Source organism: Canis lupus, chromosome 12, assembly GCF_011100685.1.
Source record: "Canis lupus familiaris isolate Mischka breed German Shepherd chromosome 12, alternate assembly UU_Cfam_GSD_1.0, whole genome shotgun sequence".
Classification (NCBI taxonomy): domain Eukaryota; kingdom Metazoa; phylum Chordata; class Mammalia; order Carnivora; family Canidae; genus Canis; species Canis lupus.
In genome coordinates, this window is record NC_049233.1 from 43,746,877 (window position 1) to 43,767,843 (window position 20,967).

Sequence of the window (20,967 nt, forward strand, 5' to 3'; positions counted from 1 at the left end):
CCCAGGTGCCCCAAGACATTAGTCCTTTTCAACATTTTATTAAAATATCTGTAATCTTCATATCTGATGTTAGATTAGCAGTTCTCAAATGCTTTGGTTTTGAGACCCTATTATACTCTTTAAAAATATTGAGGATCCTGGGATGCCTGGGTGGCTCAATTATCACGTTAGCATAGATAACATTTTATGAAAGTAACTCTTTGCCAACACATTAAAAAATTTGGTGAATAGAGTAGCATTGTTTTATTTTTCTGCAATTTCATTAATGTCTGGTCCCACAGTACAGAGCAGAATGCTCATATCTGCTGCATTCAATCCATTTTGTGTTTTTTTTTCTTTTGGTTAAAATATATGGAAAAAAATCTGCTCTGACTGATGATATGTAATTAGAAAAGGGAGGAGTGTTTCAGCAGTCTGTTGTTGTTTAAGAAGCATATTCTTCGATACTACACCAAAACTCAATAAGCTGTAGTTTAAAAAAAAATTAGTTGTATTATGGAAGCTGAAACCGAATCAATGAACCTTTCATATTCTGTTTCATGAAAATCTGCTGATCTGTCTTGTACTTTGAATGCATCTTTTATCCAAACAAGACTCTGTTTGTTCGGTTGGTTGGTTTTTGCTGGGCATGAGGTAGAGTTTGAACTCAGGCCCTGAGATAAAGAACCAAGAACCGAGCTGAAGTCAAGAGTCGGTAGCTCACCGACTGAGCCACCCAGTGCCCACAAACATGCTTTTGTAACATCATGATTGGTTATTTGAAAATGTTAGTTTACTGAATTATGCAGATCTTCCAAAGATTAACACAATAACAAACTATCACATTGCTCACTACTACCGCAGATCTCATCAGTAAAATTTTTTAGGTATTGGGAAGCTTTCAAGCCAAATACAGATTTGCCAAAATTCTAATTTTCTTGGGGAGTCTGGCTGTCTCAGTTGTTAGAGCATGTGACTCTTGATCTTGGGGTTAAATCTGAGCCCCATGTTGGGTGTAAAGGTTATTTATAAGTAAAATCTTAAAACTAAAATTCTAATTTTTTCTTGGAAGCTCAAAATTTATTATCTATAATGATGAATATTAATTGTTTTTCTTAAAGTGACAGCCTCACTTTGTTTATTTTTGAGAAAATATCTGTCAGGTGTTGAAACCTGAGTAATCATAGTTTGTATCAGTCCCTCTTTCAGGCAAAGATGGTAATCAGTAAAAAAAAAAAAAAAAATACTGGTAGTACATCTCACAATTCAAACAGGTAAACAGGTGTTTTTCCTCAAGACATCTATCATATATACATCAGTATATGTCAGAAGTGTTTTGTGTATATTCCCCATTTCATTACACAGAATATTAAAAGACTTGTGCTCAGGGGCTAGTGTTTAATAAAATAAACTTTTTCTGCTTCATCAACAGCATTTTTAAGTGAAACTGGCTTTTTTTGTTGTTGTTAATTTTGCTGAAGTAGTACATGGCAGTAAAAAATACCATGACTACAAGTACAGTAGATGCCACTGCTGTACTGCTTTTGTTCCTGCTAGGGTGCTGGCAGTTTTACTCATTATTGCTTGATCGGAGCAAATGTCAACACATTTCAAAAGGCAGATAACATCTTGGTATTGTTGTGGGTATAGTTTTTACCTTGGGGACTACTGAAAGGGTTTTAGAAATCCCCAGAAGTTCAGGGACCACACTTTAAGACTTGCTTAGATGACTAAAAGGCATTCATGTTCAGATGAGTGACCATAATTTTTCAGCTATTGATGATCTGTGTTCTGTAACATCTCCATTATTTCTCTAACATTCCTTTAAAACAAATAAGCTGAGTGAATCCTTTTCCAGTACTGTCAAGGACCAAAGAGTGAAAAGTTGACAAGTCTATGATTAAGAAGTCTATTCTAGAAAAAAAAAAAAAAAAAAAATCACTTCTCTGTATTCAGGTGAGGCACTAACCAGGTACTTGAATTTGAATTTGATGAAGTACTTAGGCCCTGTGAGGCTCTGGTTTTTTATTCTAGAGTGATTCTTAGACTAGTTGATTTCCACATTAGCTTTTTTTTTTTTTTTTTTTAAGATTTTATTTATTCATGAGACACAGAGAGCGAGAGAGGCAGAGACATAGGCAGAAGGAGAAGCAGGCTTCATGTAGGAAGCTCCTTGTGGGACTTGATCCCAGAACTCTGGGATCACGCCCTGGGCCAAAGGCAGACTCTCAACCATTGAGCCACCCAGGCATCCCTCCACATTACCTTCTAATGCTCAGATTCCAAAATACTATTATTAAGTAGCTATCTAGTAATATTCTTAAAATTAACAGCTATTGAATTAGCTGCTTTCCTTTTATCTTTCTTTTAACCTTATCTCTTTTAGCTAAAACCAGACCTTGATTAGGAAATCACTTTTTGAACATCTAATTAAGGCTATTAGGAAAGGCAAAGAAAAAAATGAATTTTCTCTTTATAAAAGAGCTGGAGTAAAATGAAAAATAAGATGTGTTAAAGCTGGATATGGGTACAAAAGCATTCATTATATTGCCTTCTGTATTTTACTATCTGTTTGAAATACTACAAGATAAAAATTTTTAAGAGGTCAAGAAATGAAAGACTTATAATTGATGAAGATAGTGAACTTCTAATGTAATTACTACCAGTTGACACCACTATGAATATGAAAGACTAAATGCATATGATTTTCTTGAATCTTTTCCATTTTGCTCCATTTTCTTGTTTGTTTTATTTCAAATCTTACTAATATTGGATAGGTTAAAGAACTTTAAACTGGAGATTGAAATAATTGAGTTATGCAGCTAAATAGCTGTGCTTCCTTTTCTTACTGTTTCTGAATCAATAAAATGGAAGTAATCATTCCTGTGTTCAAAAAGTCAAATGAATCTTAAATAAAACTACCTCATAAGCCCTAACGTTCTGAGTTTATTGCAAGGTAGTATTTTTTTAAAGAGGAAAAAAAGGAATGTGTTTTTATATGTGATTAAGTACAACTACATTTCTCACTTTTTCAGGCCACTCGACCAGATATGATCAGGATCTTGTCAGCAGCCCTTCATGTGGTATTGAGGAGGGATATGTCCCTGAACCGAAGACTTTATGCATGGCTTCTTGGTAGGTGTTTGGTGTGTATTGTCCTAGCTGAGGAAAGATAGAAACTCCCCGTACATAAATATTATCAAGTTATGTGTATGTCCTAAGTAAAGAAACTAATACTTTGCTTGAATAGACAATAAAAAAATATAAATGGTATTTTCTATTATTTGAAGAAATTTCAAAATCTTCTTAAGAGAGGCTATTTTAACCCATAAGTTGTGTTTTCTTTGACAAGATTTTTTTCCACTTATAAGTTGAGGCTTTTATACTGTGAATATGTAGACAAAGCAAGATAAATTAATAACCAAAGTAATAACATAATTTTCAAAACTTTGAAGTCATCAAAAGAATCAGAACTATTACTACTGTCCCACACATGGCTCCTTAACAATCTCCCACTCAAGCAGTAAGTTCTTTGTCCTTCCATACTTTTTGTGAGTGTTTGGCCTGTCTTCACAACTCCTTACTGTCCAGAGTGAAAAGATACAATATATCTTAACTTGGATTTTCTGACTCTTCAGCTATTTCACTGTTTGTAAATTAAAAAAAAAAAAAAAAAAAGGCAGGATAATGCTGGAATACTATGATACTCACTTACATATTGAATTGGTTTCCCTTTATTAAACTATCTAAAATGATCTCTCTTGCTGACATTGATTGGGCTACTAATTGGTAAGTGTTTTGTTTGGTGCTGTTTTTGAGATATTTGTTGTTTTGGTCTTTAGTGAACAACAGTTTTGAGAATTCCATTTTAATTTATTTTGCTATTTGTTTCCATGGAGGTTTTGATAACAACGGTGCTATCATAGGACCCAGAAGCACAAGACACAGTAATCCTGAAGAACATGCCACTTACTATTTCACTACCTTTTCAAAAGAATTGTTGGTGCAGGTAATAAACGCTTTCACTTTATTTTTTGGTTACTCCCTGATCAGTGAGTTACTCAACAAATGTAAGGTCCTGTCTTAATTGAATTAGTATGTCTGGACACCTGGGTGGCTCAGCAGTTAAGCCCCTGCCTTCAGCTCAGGGTGTGATCCTGGAGTCCCAGGATCCAGTCCCACATTGGGTTCCCTGCATGGAGCCTGCTTCTCCCTCTGCCTACGTCTCTGCCTCTCTCTGTGTCTCTTATGAATAAATAAATAAAATCTTTTAAAAAAAAAAAAAAGAATTAGTTTGTCATGGAAGGGTGGAAACAAGGCTCACAAATATCCTAACAATGACTATAACAAGCAAATGATTACAATAAAATGGGTAAGTAATCTTTAGATTTACTTCCAATTAAGTACAGAGATTTTTTTTACTTTGTTATGACTTTATTAATACATAGTTTCGGCTTCTCACCTCTCTGCCCTATGAATTGGAGATCTTCCAAAAATGAGCTAGGACCTGCGTTATTTCCTCTGAAGCCTCTTGGAAATTTGGGTTGCAAAAGGAATCTAAATGTGGTAAAATTACTGTTGTAATGGGAAAGTTAAAATGAGCCATAGTTTTATTTTTTATTATTTTTATTTTAATTATGAGATATTCAAGGTAACTCAAACAGGAAATACATGGTTTCTGAAGCATTTTTAAGTGAGTGAGGTTATAGGAATTCAGTTTTGAGTTACCAGTGGGAAGACAATTGCATAGTAGCAGATGCTGTCATGGTACTATGCCATACAGTACCTGTATGTTGATGAGACCTGTTGATGATGCTGTTATATTAAATAGAAACATTTTTATCTTTTAGGCAAAAAGTTAAAGTAACTCATGAATTTTTCTAGATTTTTTTAACTTTTCCACTTTTTTTTCTAGAGAAATGTAAGCACTCTTTTTTTTTCTCAAGATGGATGAATATAACTTTTTTCCCCCTTAGCAGAGGAAAAAACCTAACTTCAGTGAAAGAACTTAAGAAAAGCAATAGATGTATATGTGCTGCCAAAGCGAGCACAGAAAAGCAATAGATCTAAATCTCTATTACATATGGTCGTATTTAATTTTTTCCTTAAGAAAAAAGTATTTGCATCTGTTTATTTAAATGACTAATATCCTTTTTCTTTTTTAAAGGCAATGGTGGGGATCTTACAAGTGAATGGATTTGGAGAAGAGAGCACTTTAATGCAGGATCTAAAACCTTTTCGTATTTTAATCAGTTTACTTGACAAACCTGAGCTAGGTAATATATACTGTCCTAGGGCATAAGATCATGTGTGGTTGTTTTGTACTGCCTCATAATAAAAGTAAGACAAAGTCATGACATAGAGAAATTGCTATATTTTGAGGTGGCCTTCAAATACAGGTTCTCAACAATTTCTTAACTCTAGAACGTTAAGAAGATACAAATGTATATACCCAACCCATTTGTTCTCATATTTTACCTTGTACTATGTATGTAATGTATGTATGTAATGGAAGAGGCATTTTAAAGATAATATCTAAGCTCTTCTTAATCCTGATTAACTGAAGCATCTATGATCTGTCATGACTGTCTGTCTTATAGTTCACAAAATTCAAGTACTTGAGCAAAAGATATCTAGGTTCTCTCTCTCAGCTTAATTCCCCATGTCCCCTTTGTTTTGTGTGTTCTCCCTTTCTCCACTGTATATTTCTCGGATATTAGGTCTATTAGGAAGTTCATTATGGCACCTGAGACAGAAATTAAGAAAAACCAAAAATATTAGAAACAATAAAATGAAATATAAAATGTGTAGTTTTATTAAATTATATGCAGATGTTTTAGCAAATATGCATGTCTTCTCACCAACTCTTAAAAATGCAAAATTTTAAATATAAAAAGTTGTATTGATGGCTTTGATAATTTATTTTTAGCTGTTGTGCGATAATAGATGAAGCTCAGAAATTTTTTTAAGGAGATTGGCATCTGTTGTAGTCAAGTTTTTTTCAAATCATTTAAAATAATATCAGTAGTAATAAAAGTATTTATTGAATACTTAATATATTCTGGGAACTATGCTACCAACCTTATAAATAATTTTTCCTAACCCTGTAACAGCCCTGTAATTTTGGTATCATCCTCATTCTAGGCAAGGAAACCAAAACTCAGAGAAGTTAAATAACTTTTCCAAGGATGTTGCTATTAACTGCCAAACACACTTGCTTGATTCTATAATTTTTAGAATGTCAATCTGTTAAATAAACATTTGTTCAGATCAAAATGTGAAGTTTAATGTAGCTTCTAGAAAAAATTATTTTTTTCAAAATAGTTGTTTTAAAGCATCCTGTAATCAGGCCAATTTGTAAATAATCCTGATTTGTCAATGCTAATTAATTATTGTCTTTAATATGTATATTAATTTTAGGACCTGTAATTCTGGAAGATGTCCTAATTGAAGTATTTAGAACATTATATTCTCAATGCAAAGCAGAATTGGATCTTCAAATGGAACCACCCTTCAGCAAGGATCATGCTCAGTTAAGCAGGTGGATTACCAAAAAACTAAGCATGGATACAAAAATGTCCTTATTTATTAATATTCATGAAGTAGACACTGCTCTATGAAATTTGTGTTCCTGAGTATCTGATTTTGAATACTACTGTATTTTGGCAATATGAACTTTCATGATTAACTGTGCTGATCTTTGAAGTAGGCATTTTATAGTAGAACCACCACGTTCCAGGGTTGGTTCTCAATCTAACTCATTAGAATACTAAGTTTTAACAGTTACTATGAAGATAAAGATTCCAGGGAGTTTATTCACACTTTCCAAACTCAAAGGAGATTAACTGCCACATGCCAGTTAGTAATGGAAATTGTACCTTGCTTGGTACTGGGCCTGGTTGTTTGGGTGGGGTTGTGCCTCTTGGTTACTCAACACACTCAGGAGACCAAATCACAGTTCAGAAAAAGATTGAACTTGGAGTTAAATGAATCAAAGGGCACCAGGTGTTATTTCAACATTTTTTTTTCAAGTTGTGGTTATTTCTTCTTTCAGGTATATATACAAATATGTATTTTTTTAATGCCTGGGAAAAGTCATGGAATATTAGCATATCCTTTTCTCTAACTCGGTGGTAGATTCATGTTGACAATGTCATAACCATAAAGTCTCATCTGTCATTATAACAAAGGTTTCAAGACTATAGTTCCTTTTACATAATTTGCATTCCATTTGTGTCTCTTCAGTGAGGCTTTGGAGATAACCTGGGCTTTCCTAAAACACAATTTTACATATTAAAACATTTTAGGAAAAAAAATTTAAAAAAAATAAAATAAATAAAACATTTTAGGACAGTTTCTGATTTCTGATAAATATCCCTGTACTTTTTGTTTGAGAAGTTAATATTGACTACCCTGGTACCCGATTTCATTCTTTACACTGCCTGATAATCTATATTGCCCCATAGCATACTCAGTGAGTCTTTTGTGCTATTGATAGTACCGCACTATAAATAAAAACAACTGTTTTAGCTGTTAGGAAAGGTGGCAGGAGATGATAGGAAAGTGGGTGGTTAATAGGCCAGAGGACCCCCCCTTGAAATAAGTTTTTTTTTTCCCTGATGGAATTTTAGTAATAATGGCAATTTATGGTATTATTTTGTTTTTCAGCTAAGAATAATAATTTTCAAGGAAAATAAAAGAATGTAGTGCCAAATAACAGGTCCTCAGGGTTCAAAAATAACTTGTTCTTTTGCTGGAAGCACAGCTATTTTTTCTTCTCGAAGGCTCATTTCTGATCTTGATCCATACATTTGAGTTATGAAAACCTGACTTTGGAAAAGTAACCACATACAAAGTAATAGAGTGTCAGTATATTAAAATTATTTGTTGCAATTTTCTCACTAGCAAATGTTCTAGCAAATACCTAGGAATATGTACTGTCCTAACAACATTGTACTCAAATTTAATTCTGAAAAAATAAATGTTAATATTTCTTAGTTTTTGTTTGTTTCTCTTTTCCTTTTTTAGTAAATTAAGGGAAAATAAGAAAACAGCAGAGCTGATTAAAACTGCCAACCTTCTTTTTAATTCCTTTGAGCCTTACTATATGTGGGATTACGTTGCACGTTGGTTTGAAGAATGTTGTAGGTATGTTAAACTGTTTCATTCATTTTAATTTAGTAGCATCCAAAGCCAATTTTAAGTTTTTGAGTCTAATGAAAAGAATGTTCTTTTATATATTCTACTACTACTGACAACTATTAATTATTTAGTAGCCATAATCTGGCTCTGTCGTGTCACTTAGAACCATTGATCATATGCTTTTGAAGTTGAAAAGGAGTTTAGAAAACAAGGTATTTAGTCACCAACATAGCTGAAAGATTTTCTCTCTCCAGTTTATAGTAATCCAGTTTTTCTTCATTGTTAAGAAAATAACAAATTTGTGGCTGCTGCCTCAGTATACTTTACCAAAATGATTCCCACTTTTAATAACAAAAAATTCCTAGGAGATTCTTGTGTTTTTAAACTCCTAGAGCTTGCCCATTTTGTCACTGGTGAGTGATAAAAGCCCTCTACCTCTTAGGACATAAAGTATAAAAACTCTGAAAACCCAAGAATACTGTGAACCTGAGTGGAATGAATCTGTGGATTCTAGACAAAATCCTCTCAGAACCAGATTAACCTCTCAAGCCCTGGGAGCATGTAGTCAAAAAGTAAGCATGTACAATCTTGGAATTAGAAGTCTTTAAAAATATGAAACATTAATCCCTTTAATGGTTTAGAAAGTTGTTTGCTTACTCATTCAACAGATAATGAGCACCTGGGAATATAGACAGCCCCTGTCTTCAAATACCTTATAATGGGAACAAGTGAAACATGCACATGCTTATTCTTAGAATTAAATTAAAAGTTACAGATATGTTGGGGCTCCTGGGTGGCTTAGTCATTGAAGCATCTGCCATAGGCCCAGGTCATGATCACAGGGTCCTGGGATCAAGCCCAGGTCAAGCTCCTTGCTCAGCAGATAGTCTGCTTCTCCCTCTCCCTCTGCTCTCCGCCCCCCCCCCCCCGCTTGTGCTGGTGCTCTTTCTTTCTCATAAATAAATAAATAAACAGACTTCTTAAAAAAGGTTACAGATGCCTTAATATATTAAAATGTAGTAGGAATGTTGAAGAATAATGAGTATCTTTTTGCCACCTAGCCCTGGGTTTCCACCTTCACAAACACTCATCCATTCTTCTTTGCCCTTCTGTACTATTCCCTGAACACACATCGATTGACTGAACCTTCACTCCTGCTGCTGAGTCTTCACTTGTGCTATTTCTTCTAAAACATTCTTCCCCTTAGCTCATCTGGGAGATCAATAGCTTTCCTTTCTTTTTTTTTTTTTTTAAGATTTTATTTATTTATTCATTAGAGACACAGGCAGAGAGAGAAGCAGGCTCCTCGCAGGGAGCCCGATGCAGGACACGATCCCAGGACCGTGAGATCTTGTCTTGAGCCAAAGGCAGACATTCAACCTCCTGAGCCACCCAGGCGTCCCTTCTATGACTCCCTTAAATCTCCCATCAGAATCAATTCCTGCACTGCCATATTGTTACATTTATTTATCTATACACTTTTATTTCTTGCTTGTTAGGGACTCTGTCATATTCTTTGCGTCTTCAGAGTGTAGGGCAATATATGGTCTAGGACTAATATGATTTAAAGTGAATGTTTGTTGGAGGAATGAGTCAGAAGAGGTTTCCTGGTGGAGACACCTTTTGATCTCAGACCTTGAAGGATGGATGCATTCTGAATTTGAAAGAATGAGTTTGAGGGAAGATGGCGAATCAGGAGGACAAGTTGGTATTAAAAAAAAAGCCCCAAGGTTATAAATCAAGCAACAAGCAATCCGTTTTAACTAGAGATGATATGTGTAGTGGAAACCATGGGAAATAAGTCCAAAAGAGTGAGAGCCACCCAGAACACTTGGAAGAGGGTGAGCATTCCAGGGAGAGTTATAAGCCTAGGAATATTGCTTTGGAAATTTTTCACTTAGAGTTAAGTGTTCTAGGGGAACGGAAATGTTCACAGGGACATCAATGTGTGTGTCCCAGTGTTGACTCTCATTAAAAAGAACGTGATGTATGTATGATATAAATATACATACCACTTGGTAGTATACTCAATAAAGTGAATTTTGTCCTTTTAGGAGAACATTGCATGCCAGACTTCAGATTGGGCCTGGAGATAGTAGTGAGTCATCTGAGTTACAGCTAACGAATTTCTGCTTACTGGTGGATTTTTTGTTGGATATAGTTTCTTTGGTAAGACCACCTTGGTAAAAAAGTATTGAAGAAACGTAATAACATAGTTCAGATATTTCATTTGGAGATAGACCTCATCTGTCAATAAATTTTCTCTTCAATGTTAAATTGATTTTTTTTTCCCCTTTTGGCAAAGCTTTTTTTTCCTATGAATTTTTCCAAGTTTTGTCCTCTGATATATATATGTCTTATGTAATACATGGAATATACTTCACAACTGCATGTTACTGAAATCCTAAATGTTAATGTATAGTGGTTTAATGCTGCATTTATATTTAACTAATAATTCTTTCTGTTAAATGAAGACTGTTGGAAATCTTTTCTCCTTTTCTCTCCTGCATTCTTTGCTTTCTCATTTTGAAGCCTACTAGAAGTATGAGGGTGCTGTGTCAGGTATGATATTTGGCCTGTTTTGTCTTGAACTGATTGCATTCACTTTTGTTATAGTTTCAGTAATATAGCAGATAAAACTGGGGTTATTTTATAATATATACCTTGAAGTACTTAAATTGAGAATTTGGGAATAGAAATTTTATAAGCCAGTAATAACATGGCCATACAATGTTAATTAAGAGCATGATACATATAAAGTATTACAGATGAGTAAAATTATTTCTTTTGTGTTACGTACATTAAAAATAAATGAAATAATAGAATTTTATGGATATATATATATGTATATATACATATATATATATATATATATAAACTTTTGTCATTTCATTTTTCATCTTCAGGAGACTTACATTGAAATCCAGACAGAACACTTGCCCCAGTTGCTGCTCAGGATGATTTCTGCCCTGACAAGCCATCTCCAGACATTGCACTTGTCTGAACTCACAGATTCACTCAGGCTCTGCTCAAAGATCCTTAGCAAGGTTCAACCTCCACTCTTATCTGCCAGCTCTGGAGGTGTGTTGCAATTTACAAGTGGGCAGAGCAACTCAGTCAAAGAATGGGAAGACAAAAAGGTAAGGTTTGCTATTATTTTTGGTATTAGACCGACTGTATTTCTTCAAAGCAGACTAGTTTATATATAGTCATTTAAATATTATTGAATTTTTTTTTTAGATTCAGTTGTTGTGGCAGTAGACCATCTCTTAGGCTTTTGGCAATTTAGCTGTCTATATCAGCCCTCCACTAAAAATATAATTAAGCAAGATATGTAATTTTTAACTTTCTGGTAGCCATATTAAAAAACAGAAACAGGTGAAAATAATTTAATTATATTTTATTTAGCCCAATATAGCTAATATATTATTTTAGCATATAATCAATATAAAATTGATGTAATATTTTAAAAATGAGGTATTTTACATTTCTTTTTTGTACTAAGTCTTCAAAATTCCAGCATGCATTTTATATTTACAGCATTGAATTGCAAAATTTTTATCAGAAATAATTGATCTGTATTTAATTTTATAGTGTACGTTTAAAAAACTAAATTCACATACCAAGTTATTCTAAACCTATGTAAAAGTTGTATCATAACTAAAACATTACTTTTTTGAACTTTAATTAAAAAAAAATTTAGTTCCTTTGCCAGATCAGCCATATTGGAAGAACTTAGTAGCCACATGTGGCTACCATATTGGACAGCAGGTTTATTTTTTATTTATTTATTTATTTTTAATTTTATTTATTTATGATAGTCACACAGAGAGAGAGAGAGAGAGAGGCAGAGACACAGTCAGAGGGAGAAGCAGGCTCCATGCACCGGGAGCCCGACGTGGGATTCAATCCCGGGTCTCCAGGATCGCGCCCTGGGCCAAAGGCAGGCGCTAAACCGCTCTGGGGTTTAGCGGATCCCTGGACAGCGGGTTTATAGTCTAAACTGTACTGGTCCTTTTCACATATACACTAAATTTTTGTGTGTGTGCTCTTCTTGATACCTAGAATCTTTCTGCTCGATTCAATCTTCCAGATTCTTAATGCCAGCTTTCTAATTTTAAATAGAATTACATAATTTTAATTTCTGGCCATAGTATCATACTTAAAACAACTGTGATGCACCTATGGAAAAAAACACATAGATAATTCCATTGAATTTAGGCACTATTTTAAAAACAAAGATTTAAAATTTTCTCTTATTTGGGATTCATTACCTAAATCCTGGGTTTGTATAGTTGCCCTTTTTTTTTTTTCAGTTGCTTTTTAAAATTTTTTTACAGCTAGCAAAATATTTTATCAGGATCATCTAATATAACCTTTCCCATCAAGTATTAATCTTAAAACTTTTTTTTTTTAAGATTTTATTTATTTATTCATGAGAGACACAGACAGAGAGAGAGAGAGAGAGAGAGGCAGAGACACAGGCAGAGGGAGAAGCAGGCTCCATGCAGGAAGCCTGACGTGGGACCTGATCCCAGGACCCTGAGATCACAACCTGGGCCAAAGGCAGGCACCCAACCGCTGAGCAATTCAGGTGTCCCAATCTTAAAAACTTTTTTAGTGAACTTTTTAAATGTATTGTTTTTCATATATGAAAAGAATGTCCCTGACCCATGTTCAGTTTAAACATATCCCAGGATTATCTTACATAAACCAAAACCAGTCTCTTATTTTCGTTCCTACCTGTTTATTATTTATATGTGATACATAATACTGATTCTGTTAGGAGAATTGATTTTGTTCTATTTCCTTAATTTATGCCTCTAGGATGTACTTAGAAATAAACCTAAAATAGTTGCTAACTGCTTTGTTTTTTGTTCTTTTTTTTTTTAAGATTTATTTATTTATTCATGAGAGACACTGAGAAAGAGAGGTAGAGACATAGGCAGCAGGAGAAGCATGCTCCTTGCATGGAGTCTGATGCAGGACTCGATCCCCGGATCCCAGGGGTCATGAGCCAAAGGCAGGAGCCCCCAACTGCTGAGACATCCTGGCATCCCTGTTTTTTGAATGAGATTAGTTCAAAATGGGAGGACTTCAGCACTCTCATTAGCATATTCAAATATGTATTTATTATATAGAAAACATCTAGAGGCACTTATTGATGGTTATAGGTTAAGGTAAATGGGAACATACATTCATAATTGGGTATTAACTTGAAAGTATGCTTTACCCTCTCCTCTCTCTTTGGTTCTCTTCTGTATTCTCAGATTATATGTGTTCTTCCCTTTTCTTTTACCAAAGCACACTGATATTATCTTCACTGAAATGTCTAAAATTTATTATATTTGAAAGCTGAGGGTATTTTCTTTTTTTTTAAAGTATAAGTGAAGGAATGATTCTTTAAAAAAATCATTACTCTAATTTTGTCTCCATGTACTTAGTACATTTTTTAAAAGTCATCATATTAGATATATATATCCAAATGTCCAAAACATGTCATTTCTTTCTCTTTTCAGAAATATATTTTATTATAAAATAATCTGAAACAGTTATATAATATAGACCATACAACTAAATAAATGTATATAAGTTTAACTGAATTTATAGCTTGAATTCTATTAATGTAATGTCCATTGTTTTATAATCCTTATATGAAAAAGATTAATACAGAAATAACTTTACAATAATAAGCTAATGACAGTTGTATCATTTATTTTTTTTTTTATTTATTTATTTATTTTTATTTATTTATGATAGGCACACAGTGAGAGAGAGAGAGGCAGAGACACAGGCAGAGGGAGAAGCAGGCTCCATGCACCGGGAGCCCGATGTGGGATTCGATCCCGGGTCTCCAGGATCGCGCCCTGGGCCAAAGGCAGGCGCCAAACCGCTGCGCCACCCAGGGATCCCCAGTTGTATCATTTAAATAAGGCTTCTTTTCAAAAAGGTGTTACAGGATTTTAGATGGTTTTAACCTTTCAAATTAGAAATGTTGACAGTTCAATTCTGATTGCTGCCTTTAAACTTTGGCAGTGTGATATGGAAGGTTCTCATTCTGTTATAGTAATAGTAAAAATACCATGAAGTTCAGAATCATCTAAGCAAAGCTCTTCTAATAACTGCTAACCTTATTTGCTATGTAAGCTTGGGCAGATTTTGTTTTCAACTTCCCTGGACCCTCAGTAGCTTACCTTTGAAAGAAATAGAGCAGACAGCCTCTCTTTATCCAATACCCACTTTGTGTATTCATTGGTGAAGTAGGCACAGTCCCTGACTACCTGACCCATTTTTGCTGGTTGGGAGGCAGGGGCCAGCTCCTACAGAACCTTTTTCACCATGCTGGGGCTTTTATTCTTTATTTTAGAAGCAATGGGAAGACATAGGGTAACAGGCAAGTGATATAACATGATGCATGTAATAGATAAATTACTTGCAGTGTGGAGCCTGGATCTCAGAAACAAAATGGATGTGGGGAGACCTGCAGTAGTGCAGGCAAGAGGTGGTGGTAACATGCTATTAAGATGGGGACATGAAGACTGAGAAATAAATGGATTAGCCATATATTGAAGAGAGAAAAATCTCTACTAATGGATTAGAAAGGGTAATGAATGATCACTGACATTTATTGTTTACTAACTGGCAGGTACTAAGCCATGCGTTTTATATATACTGTTTTACTTAATCCTCACAGCAACTGTAAGATTAGGAACTGTTGGTATCTCAATTATATTTATCAGGATACTGTTTAGATAGGTTAAATAGCTTGCCAAACTAGTAAGTGTCAGAATCTTAGCTAATTCGTGGCTAGTACCCTTAACCACTATTCTGAAGTGGCTATAGGGAAAGTGAGAAGGTAAGGTGGAGAAGATCCCAAGAACCCCTAGGTTTCTGTCTTTTGATTTGATGAATGGTGATGCCATTCACTGAAGCAAGGAACACTGTGTGAGGCCCAGCTTTGTAGCAGCAGAACATTTAGTTTGTATCTTCAATAATCTTCAATAAGATCACTTTTTAGTGATTAAAAAGTGCTCTTATTCAGGTTCAGCTTATGCTTTGGCATGGTCCCCAAGCAATGCATGATATGTACAACTTTTGTCTCCTTAAACTAAGCCAGAAAATATGCTCAGTGATTGTACTTCTCCTGTCTTTGTAGGAAGGGGATGGTTAATGCATTCCAGCTCCACTCCAGTGGCTGGTCCATGTTTTGTTGATAATTTTAATTGTCTTTCTATCTTATTCAGATTTCAAACTTACTCCTTTTATTCCTAGTACCTAATACAGTGTCTGGCGTATATATAATGTAGGTTCAGCATCTGTTTGTCAAAAGAATGTAAGATTGATGGCAAACATTTAAATAGTACTTTACACATTTCATACAGAAATTTCACATAACTGGTTTCTGAACAGATGACCTATTAGAATTTATTTCTGATTTTTAAAATTTCTCATTCCTTGCATTGTTTAGACATTAGGAAAGTGATTTCATGAAGTAGACTGAATAAATTGTCAGTTGTTTGAAAATAAGGATATATAGAGATCATAGAGATTTGTGCATATACATATTTTGCCCTCAAGAACCCAGCCTTGGGATCCCTGGGTGGCGCAGAGGTTTGGTGCCTGCCTGTTGCCCAGGGCGCAATCCTGGAGACCCGGGATCAAATCCCACGTCGGGCTCCTGGCGCATGGAGCCTGCTTCTCCCTCTGCCTCTCTCTCTCTCTCTCTCTCTGTGTGACTATCATAAATATATAAAAATAAAAAATTAAAAAAAATAAAAGTGATGGTAAAGCAGTGTGCAAAATTTAAAAAAAACAAAAAGAACCCAGCCTTATGTTATGTATGTAGTGAATAATAAACACTTAGCGAATGAGTTTATATTAATCTATTTATTAGACTCATGAGTATTTCCTATTGATTATCATAGACCTATGAATCAGTTGTAGAAATTGTTCTGAGATTCAAACAGACATGTAGATTAAGTTTTAAATCATCTAATCCAACTGACATCTCTCAAAGCATGGCCATTTCTAATTTTTAATTTCTAATATACACATTTAACTGCTTAGCCTTTGCTCTTTTTAATGTCTACCAGGTATCATCAGTTTCTCTCGAAAATCCTAGTGAAGTGTTTGAAGATGGAGAAAATCCACCAAGTAGTCGATCATCAGAGAGTGGATTCACTGAGTTTATACAGTATCAAGCAGACCGAAGTGATGACATTGACAGAGACCTGAGTGAGGGGCAGAGGACAGCTGCCATCCCCATTGGTAGCACATCCTCTGAGACAGAAACAGCCTCCACTGTGGGATCTGAAGAAACCATCATCCAGCCCCCATCCATAGTCACTCAGGGGACGGCACCTCGAAGTGGGAAGACAGCCCAGAAAACCGCAATGCAGTGCTGCTTGGAGTACGTCCAGCAGTTTCTCACCAGACTTATCAATCTCTACATCATTCAGGGTAACACTTTTTCTCAGGCTTTGGCTACAGAGCATCCGGGGGATCCCAGTCGAGAGCAAGGAGAGACTTCAAAATGGGACAGGGATTCACATGGAGATGTAAAAGAGAGAAACATAAGTAAACACAAAACTTCAAAAGAATACCTTTCTGCCTTCCTTTCTGCCTGCCAGCTCTTCCTGGAGTGCTCCAGTTTCCCAGTTTACATTGCAGAGGGGAACCATACCTCAGACTTACATACTGAAAAATCAGAGACTGGTAAGGTCATCTTGGTTTTATGTATATATTTAAATATTTTTTACAACACACTTTTTTTTTTTTAAGAAGCACTCAGATATTAAAACTGGGATTTTTTTTTTTAGCCAGTTAATTTTTTAAGGTGTTATTTTAATTTGTAGATTTTTTTTAATGAAATACTATCTTTATGGGGAGATATATATTGCTATATTGGAAAATGTGATTTTGATGTCTTTCACTGTTTGCTTGCAAATGAGTAGAAGCTAAGAAGGAAATTAACTCCTTTGGAGAAACATAATGTAACATTTAAATCCATTGGTTTCCTTTATTAAGTGTTTAGCATTATTTAATTTTTTTATATAGGCACACCCAAAATGCAGCGAGTGCTACATAATGTTTATTGATTAATGTACTGTGTGTCAGGACAGGGAAATAGATTTATGACTTGGCATAAAGAAAATTACATACCAAAAAAGTTTATGAAATTCATGTTGCTGTTTTATTTTCTTAAAGCTCCAGTCTAGGTGAGAAATTATGGAATTATGGTTTTTCTAACAGATCAAGGCCAGAAGGTAGTAAGAAGAGGTGCTTTGTTTTTTTCTTAAATTAACCTGGAAGTGAGAGTCTGTGTGAAAGGTTTATCATGATGCAGTGTGTTGTCTTCCATCTTTTGTTTCAGACTGGGAGCATGTGCAGCCTCCACTGTGGCTCCAGACTCTGATGAATGCTTGCAGCCTACGCAAGTGATTTCAGTGTGCAGAGTGTTGCTATTTCATTAGTCATGGACCTGGTGGGACTGACTCAGTCTGTGGCCATGGTCACTGGGGAAAACATCAACAGTGTGGAGCCTGCACAACCCTTAAGTCCAAACCAGGGAAGAGTAGCAGTCGTTATTAGACCCCCCCTCACTCCGGGCAATCTGAGATACATAGCTGAGAAGACTGAATTTTTCAAGGTAAATTCTAAGAAATATGGACATGACTAAGATGGTACTTGACCTAGTTTGCTTAGCAGAGATTTTAAAGATGGTAATCAGCCTTCATTAAAAACCTCTTCATATTTTACTATATAGAAAAAGATGTATACCACACTTAATCTATACTACTTGGCCAGTCTTGTCCCCAGTTTTGTGAGAAGGAAGAAGATAAGGACGAGAGGAGTTGAGGATGAGGTTAGAGAAAGCAAGCAATAGGGCTCTATACTCTAAAGCCATGGAGCTGAGTAACTACAGCTAAAAAAGAAGTAAGTTCATTTATACAGTGAAACTTATTTTCCACATGGTGGGGTTATGACACTTACTCTTCATAGAGTATAATTTCAGCTCTCCAAAACTTCCAGGAAAAGTGTTTTTTTTTGACTCTCTATTATCTGATTATCATCTGTGGTGTATGATGCCATTCACAAAAAAATGCACAGTTTTTTATTTTGATCACAGCAGTGCAGATGATATCTTCTACATAGAAAGAACATCAAGTATATTGGATTATATTACATCTTAAAGTAGGTAGATTCTTTGTATATAAAGCTTTTTAAAAGTTTTATCTCATTTCAAGTCATTGTGCCTCACCAGATCATTTCTCCTACTAGATTTAGAGTTGGTTTTTCTGTAATAACATTATGGTGGTAAACCCTAAAAACGGTTACATTTTTTGTTAATGCTATCATAGATCATCAAGTACTATGTTAACATGTGTAACTCTGAAATACATACAACCTATATTTTATGTATCTTAAGTAATTTGGATATTTGAACTATGAATTATATTTAATTTTGTAACATATAACCATAAATATTAAATTATATTCAATGTGGGATTTGTATCCTCCTAAGGCTACGTATTCTAGCAATACTTTACTAAATGTCATTAAAGGTAGTGAAATGGGGTTCTCTCTGGTACCTGTAGAAAGTATTTACATGTTTGATGTTTAAAATAAATATCATTAGGAAGGGACCTTAAAAAATAAAAATTCATCATTAAAGATCTATCATAAGAGGTTCTAATGGCCTGGATGACCAAAAAGTGAGCACATGGAAAGCTACACTTCATCCTTGTGGCATAAATGAATGTTGAAGACCTTCAAGGTCTGGTATTCAGAGGCTTGTACATAACAGGAAATGCTTGTTAAATAAGTTTTAATTTATGGTGTCGTAACATTGTCACTTTTACATCTTTTTCTATAGCATGTAGCTTTAACATTGTGGGATCAGCTGGGAGATAGGACACCTCAGCACCATCAGAAAAGTGTGGAACTGTTTTATCAATTACATAACTTGGTTCCTTCTTCTAGCATCTGTGAGGATGTTATAAGTCAGCAGTTAACCCATAAAGATAAGGTAAATTCTTTTTTTTATCTTGTCCCTCCCTCACCTCCCCCACTCCCATTATACCAAAAGGTAAATTAAAGAAACTTTACCAAAACTATTATAGCTAATATCTGATTAGAGATTATATAAATTCATTCAGAGTGATCTTCATGTCTTTAAAACAAATTTCTTCTGTTCTCTTTAGAAGAAAGTTCTTTACAAAAGCATCAGTAATAGGAGAAATCAAGTAACCCATAATCAAATACTGGGTTTATTTCTTAGTTTAGGACATCAGTTGTGGATAGCAGTGATTCAAGTTGTTGCTGGGCCAAGTTCTTGGATTACTTAAGGAGGAATCAATAGCCTTGTTTTGGAAGTATGGCTGCATTAACTAATGTATGTGAAATGAAGTGATGTGTGTATGAAGTTACATTTATAAGCCACAGAATGCTAATATATGAGATATTATTTGCATTATAATACATATTCAAAATAAGGATTTTGTATCCTAATGTATATGAAATGATCCATAAGTCAGTAAGAGTAAAAGTAATAGAATTATAGGTGCTCCTGAGAAGAAGCCAGAGCTATCATTCTGGTTGACCTCTTCAGGGCAGGGTTTTGTTTTTAGATTTTATTTATTTATTCATGAGAGACACACAGAGAGAGAGGCAGAGGTACAGGCAGAGAGAGAAGCAGGCTCCGTGCAGGGAGCCTGATGTGGGACTTGATCCCAGGACTCCCAGATCACTCCCTGAGCCAAAGGCAGACGCCCAACTGCTGAGCCACCCAGACATCCCTTCAGGGCAGTTTAATGAAGTGTGGTCTTCCCATGCCTACTCTGTAACGTCAATCAAAGATTTTATTAAACAGCTCTTAGCAGTGCATCACCTTAATTTTTAAGTACTGTAAACGCTAGTGAGTTTGAATGGGCCATTAAAAAGAAAAAGGCATTGTGTTGAGTAAATGAAGCTTTTGGCAAGAAGGGAAGTGGCAAATGAAGGAATAAGAGGAATAAGTTGGGTGGTGGGCACTGAGGGAGGCACTTGGCGGGATGAGACTGGGTGTTATGCTATATGTTGGCAAATTGAACTCCAATAAAAAAAAAAGAGGAATAAAGTTTATTAAAATTCTATGTCTGCTTCAACACATTCTTTTAAAATTATTTAGGAATAAAAGGTTTGATAAAGGCTTGCATTTAATTTGTTTATATTAAATATAAATCTAGGACAAATTATATAACTGTTTACTTGTGTGATATTTTTAAAGAAATACTAAGTTCTGAATAAAGGTATACATCCATGAAAAAATTAAAATACTGTTACTTTTCTTTTTTTATGTGTTTGTATTTGTTGATGTACAAACACAGGCTTCATAGGAAAAGCATTTATTAAAAAAAAAAAGAAAGAAAAGAAAAGCATTTATTAGGCCCATAGAAAAAAAAGAAAGTCCTCTAACTGATCACCCGCAGTTTAGACAGTTTTCAGTCCCTGATGCTGGAGGGCGTTTACTCGAGGGATTCCACAAATGTTGAAGGAAGACTATAAAAATCTAGATAACTTCACAATTCCTACCTGATTTACATTAATTCATGTTCATTATCTAGACCAAATGCTTATCTTTCTGAATATTTTTCCATTATATTGTCCATTATTATTATATCACTTAATGTTTTCAAGATAATTTCAAAGCGATATAATGTTTTTCTTACATAATTTTTTAGGTGTTTAAATTTTTTAATCTAATAAACCAGCTTTATAAGTAATGACACATTCATTTGAGATTATTATGTAATTCCTGGGACCAAAAATAAACTGTATAGTGTAATAAATTTTGACTACTAAGTA

At 34.6% G+C, this 20,967-nt stretch overlaps 1 protein-coding gene across 1 annotated transcript in view; it reads left to right on the forward strand.

Annotated features, from left to right (window-relative positions):
• Positions 1 to 20,967, forward strand: part of DOP1A (DOP1 leucine zipper like protein A) — a 73,664-nt gene that overhangs the window by 18,431 nt on the left and 34,266 nt on the right. Inside the window, 12 exon segments of the mRNA XM_038554630.1 lie at positions 3,015 to 3,114; positions 3,906 to 3,988; positions 5,147 to 5,255; positions 6,400 to 6,520; positions 8,008 to 8,127; positions 10,176 to 10,290; positions 10,654 to 10,683; positions 11,028 to 11,261; positions 16,215 to 16,836; positions 17,495 to 17,550; positions 17,552 to 17,770; positions 18,998 to 19,150. Coding sequence (XP_038410558.1) covers positions 3,015 to 3,114; positions 3,906 to 3,988; positions 5,147 to 5,255; positions 6,400 to 6,520; positions 8,008 to 8,127; positions 10,176 to 10,290; positions 10,654 to 10,683; positions 11,028 to 11,261; positions 16,215 to 16,836; positions 17,495 to 17,550; positions 17,552 to 17,770; positions 18,998 to 19,150 — 1,962 coding nt within the window.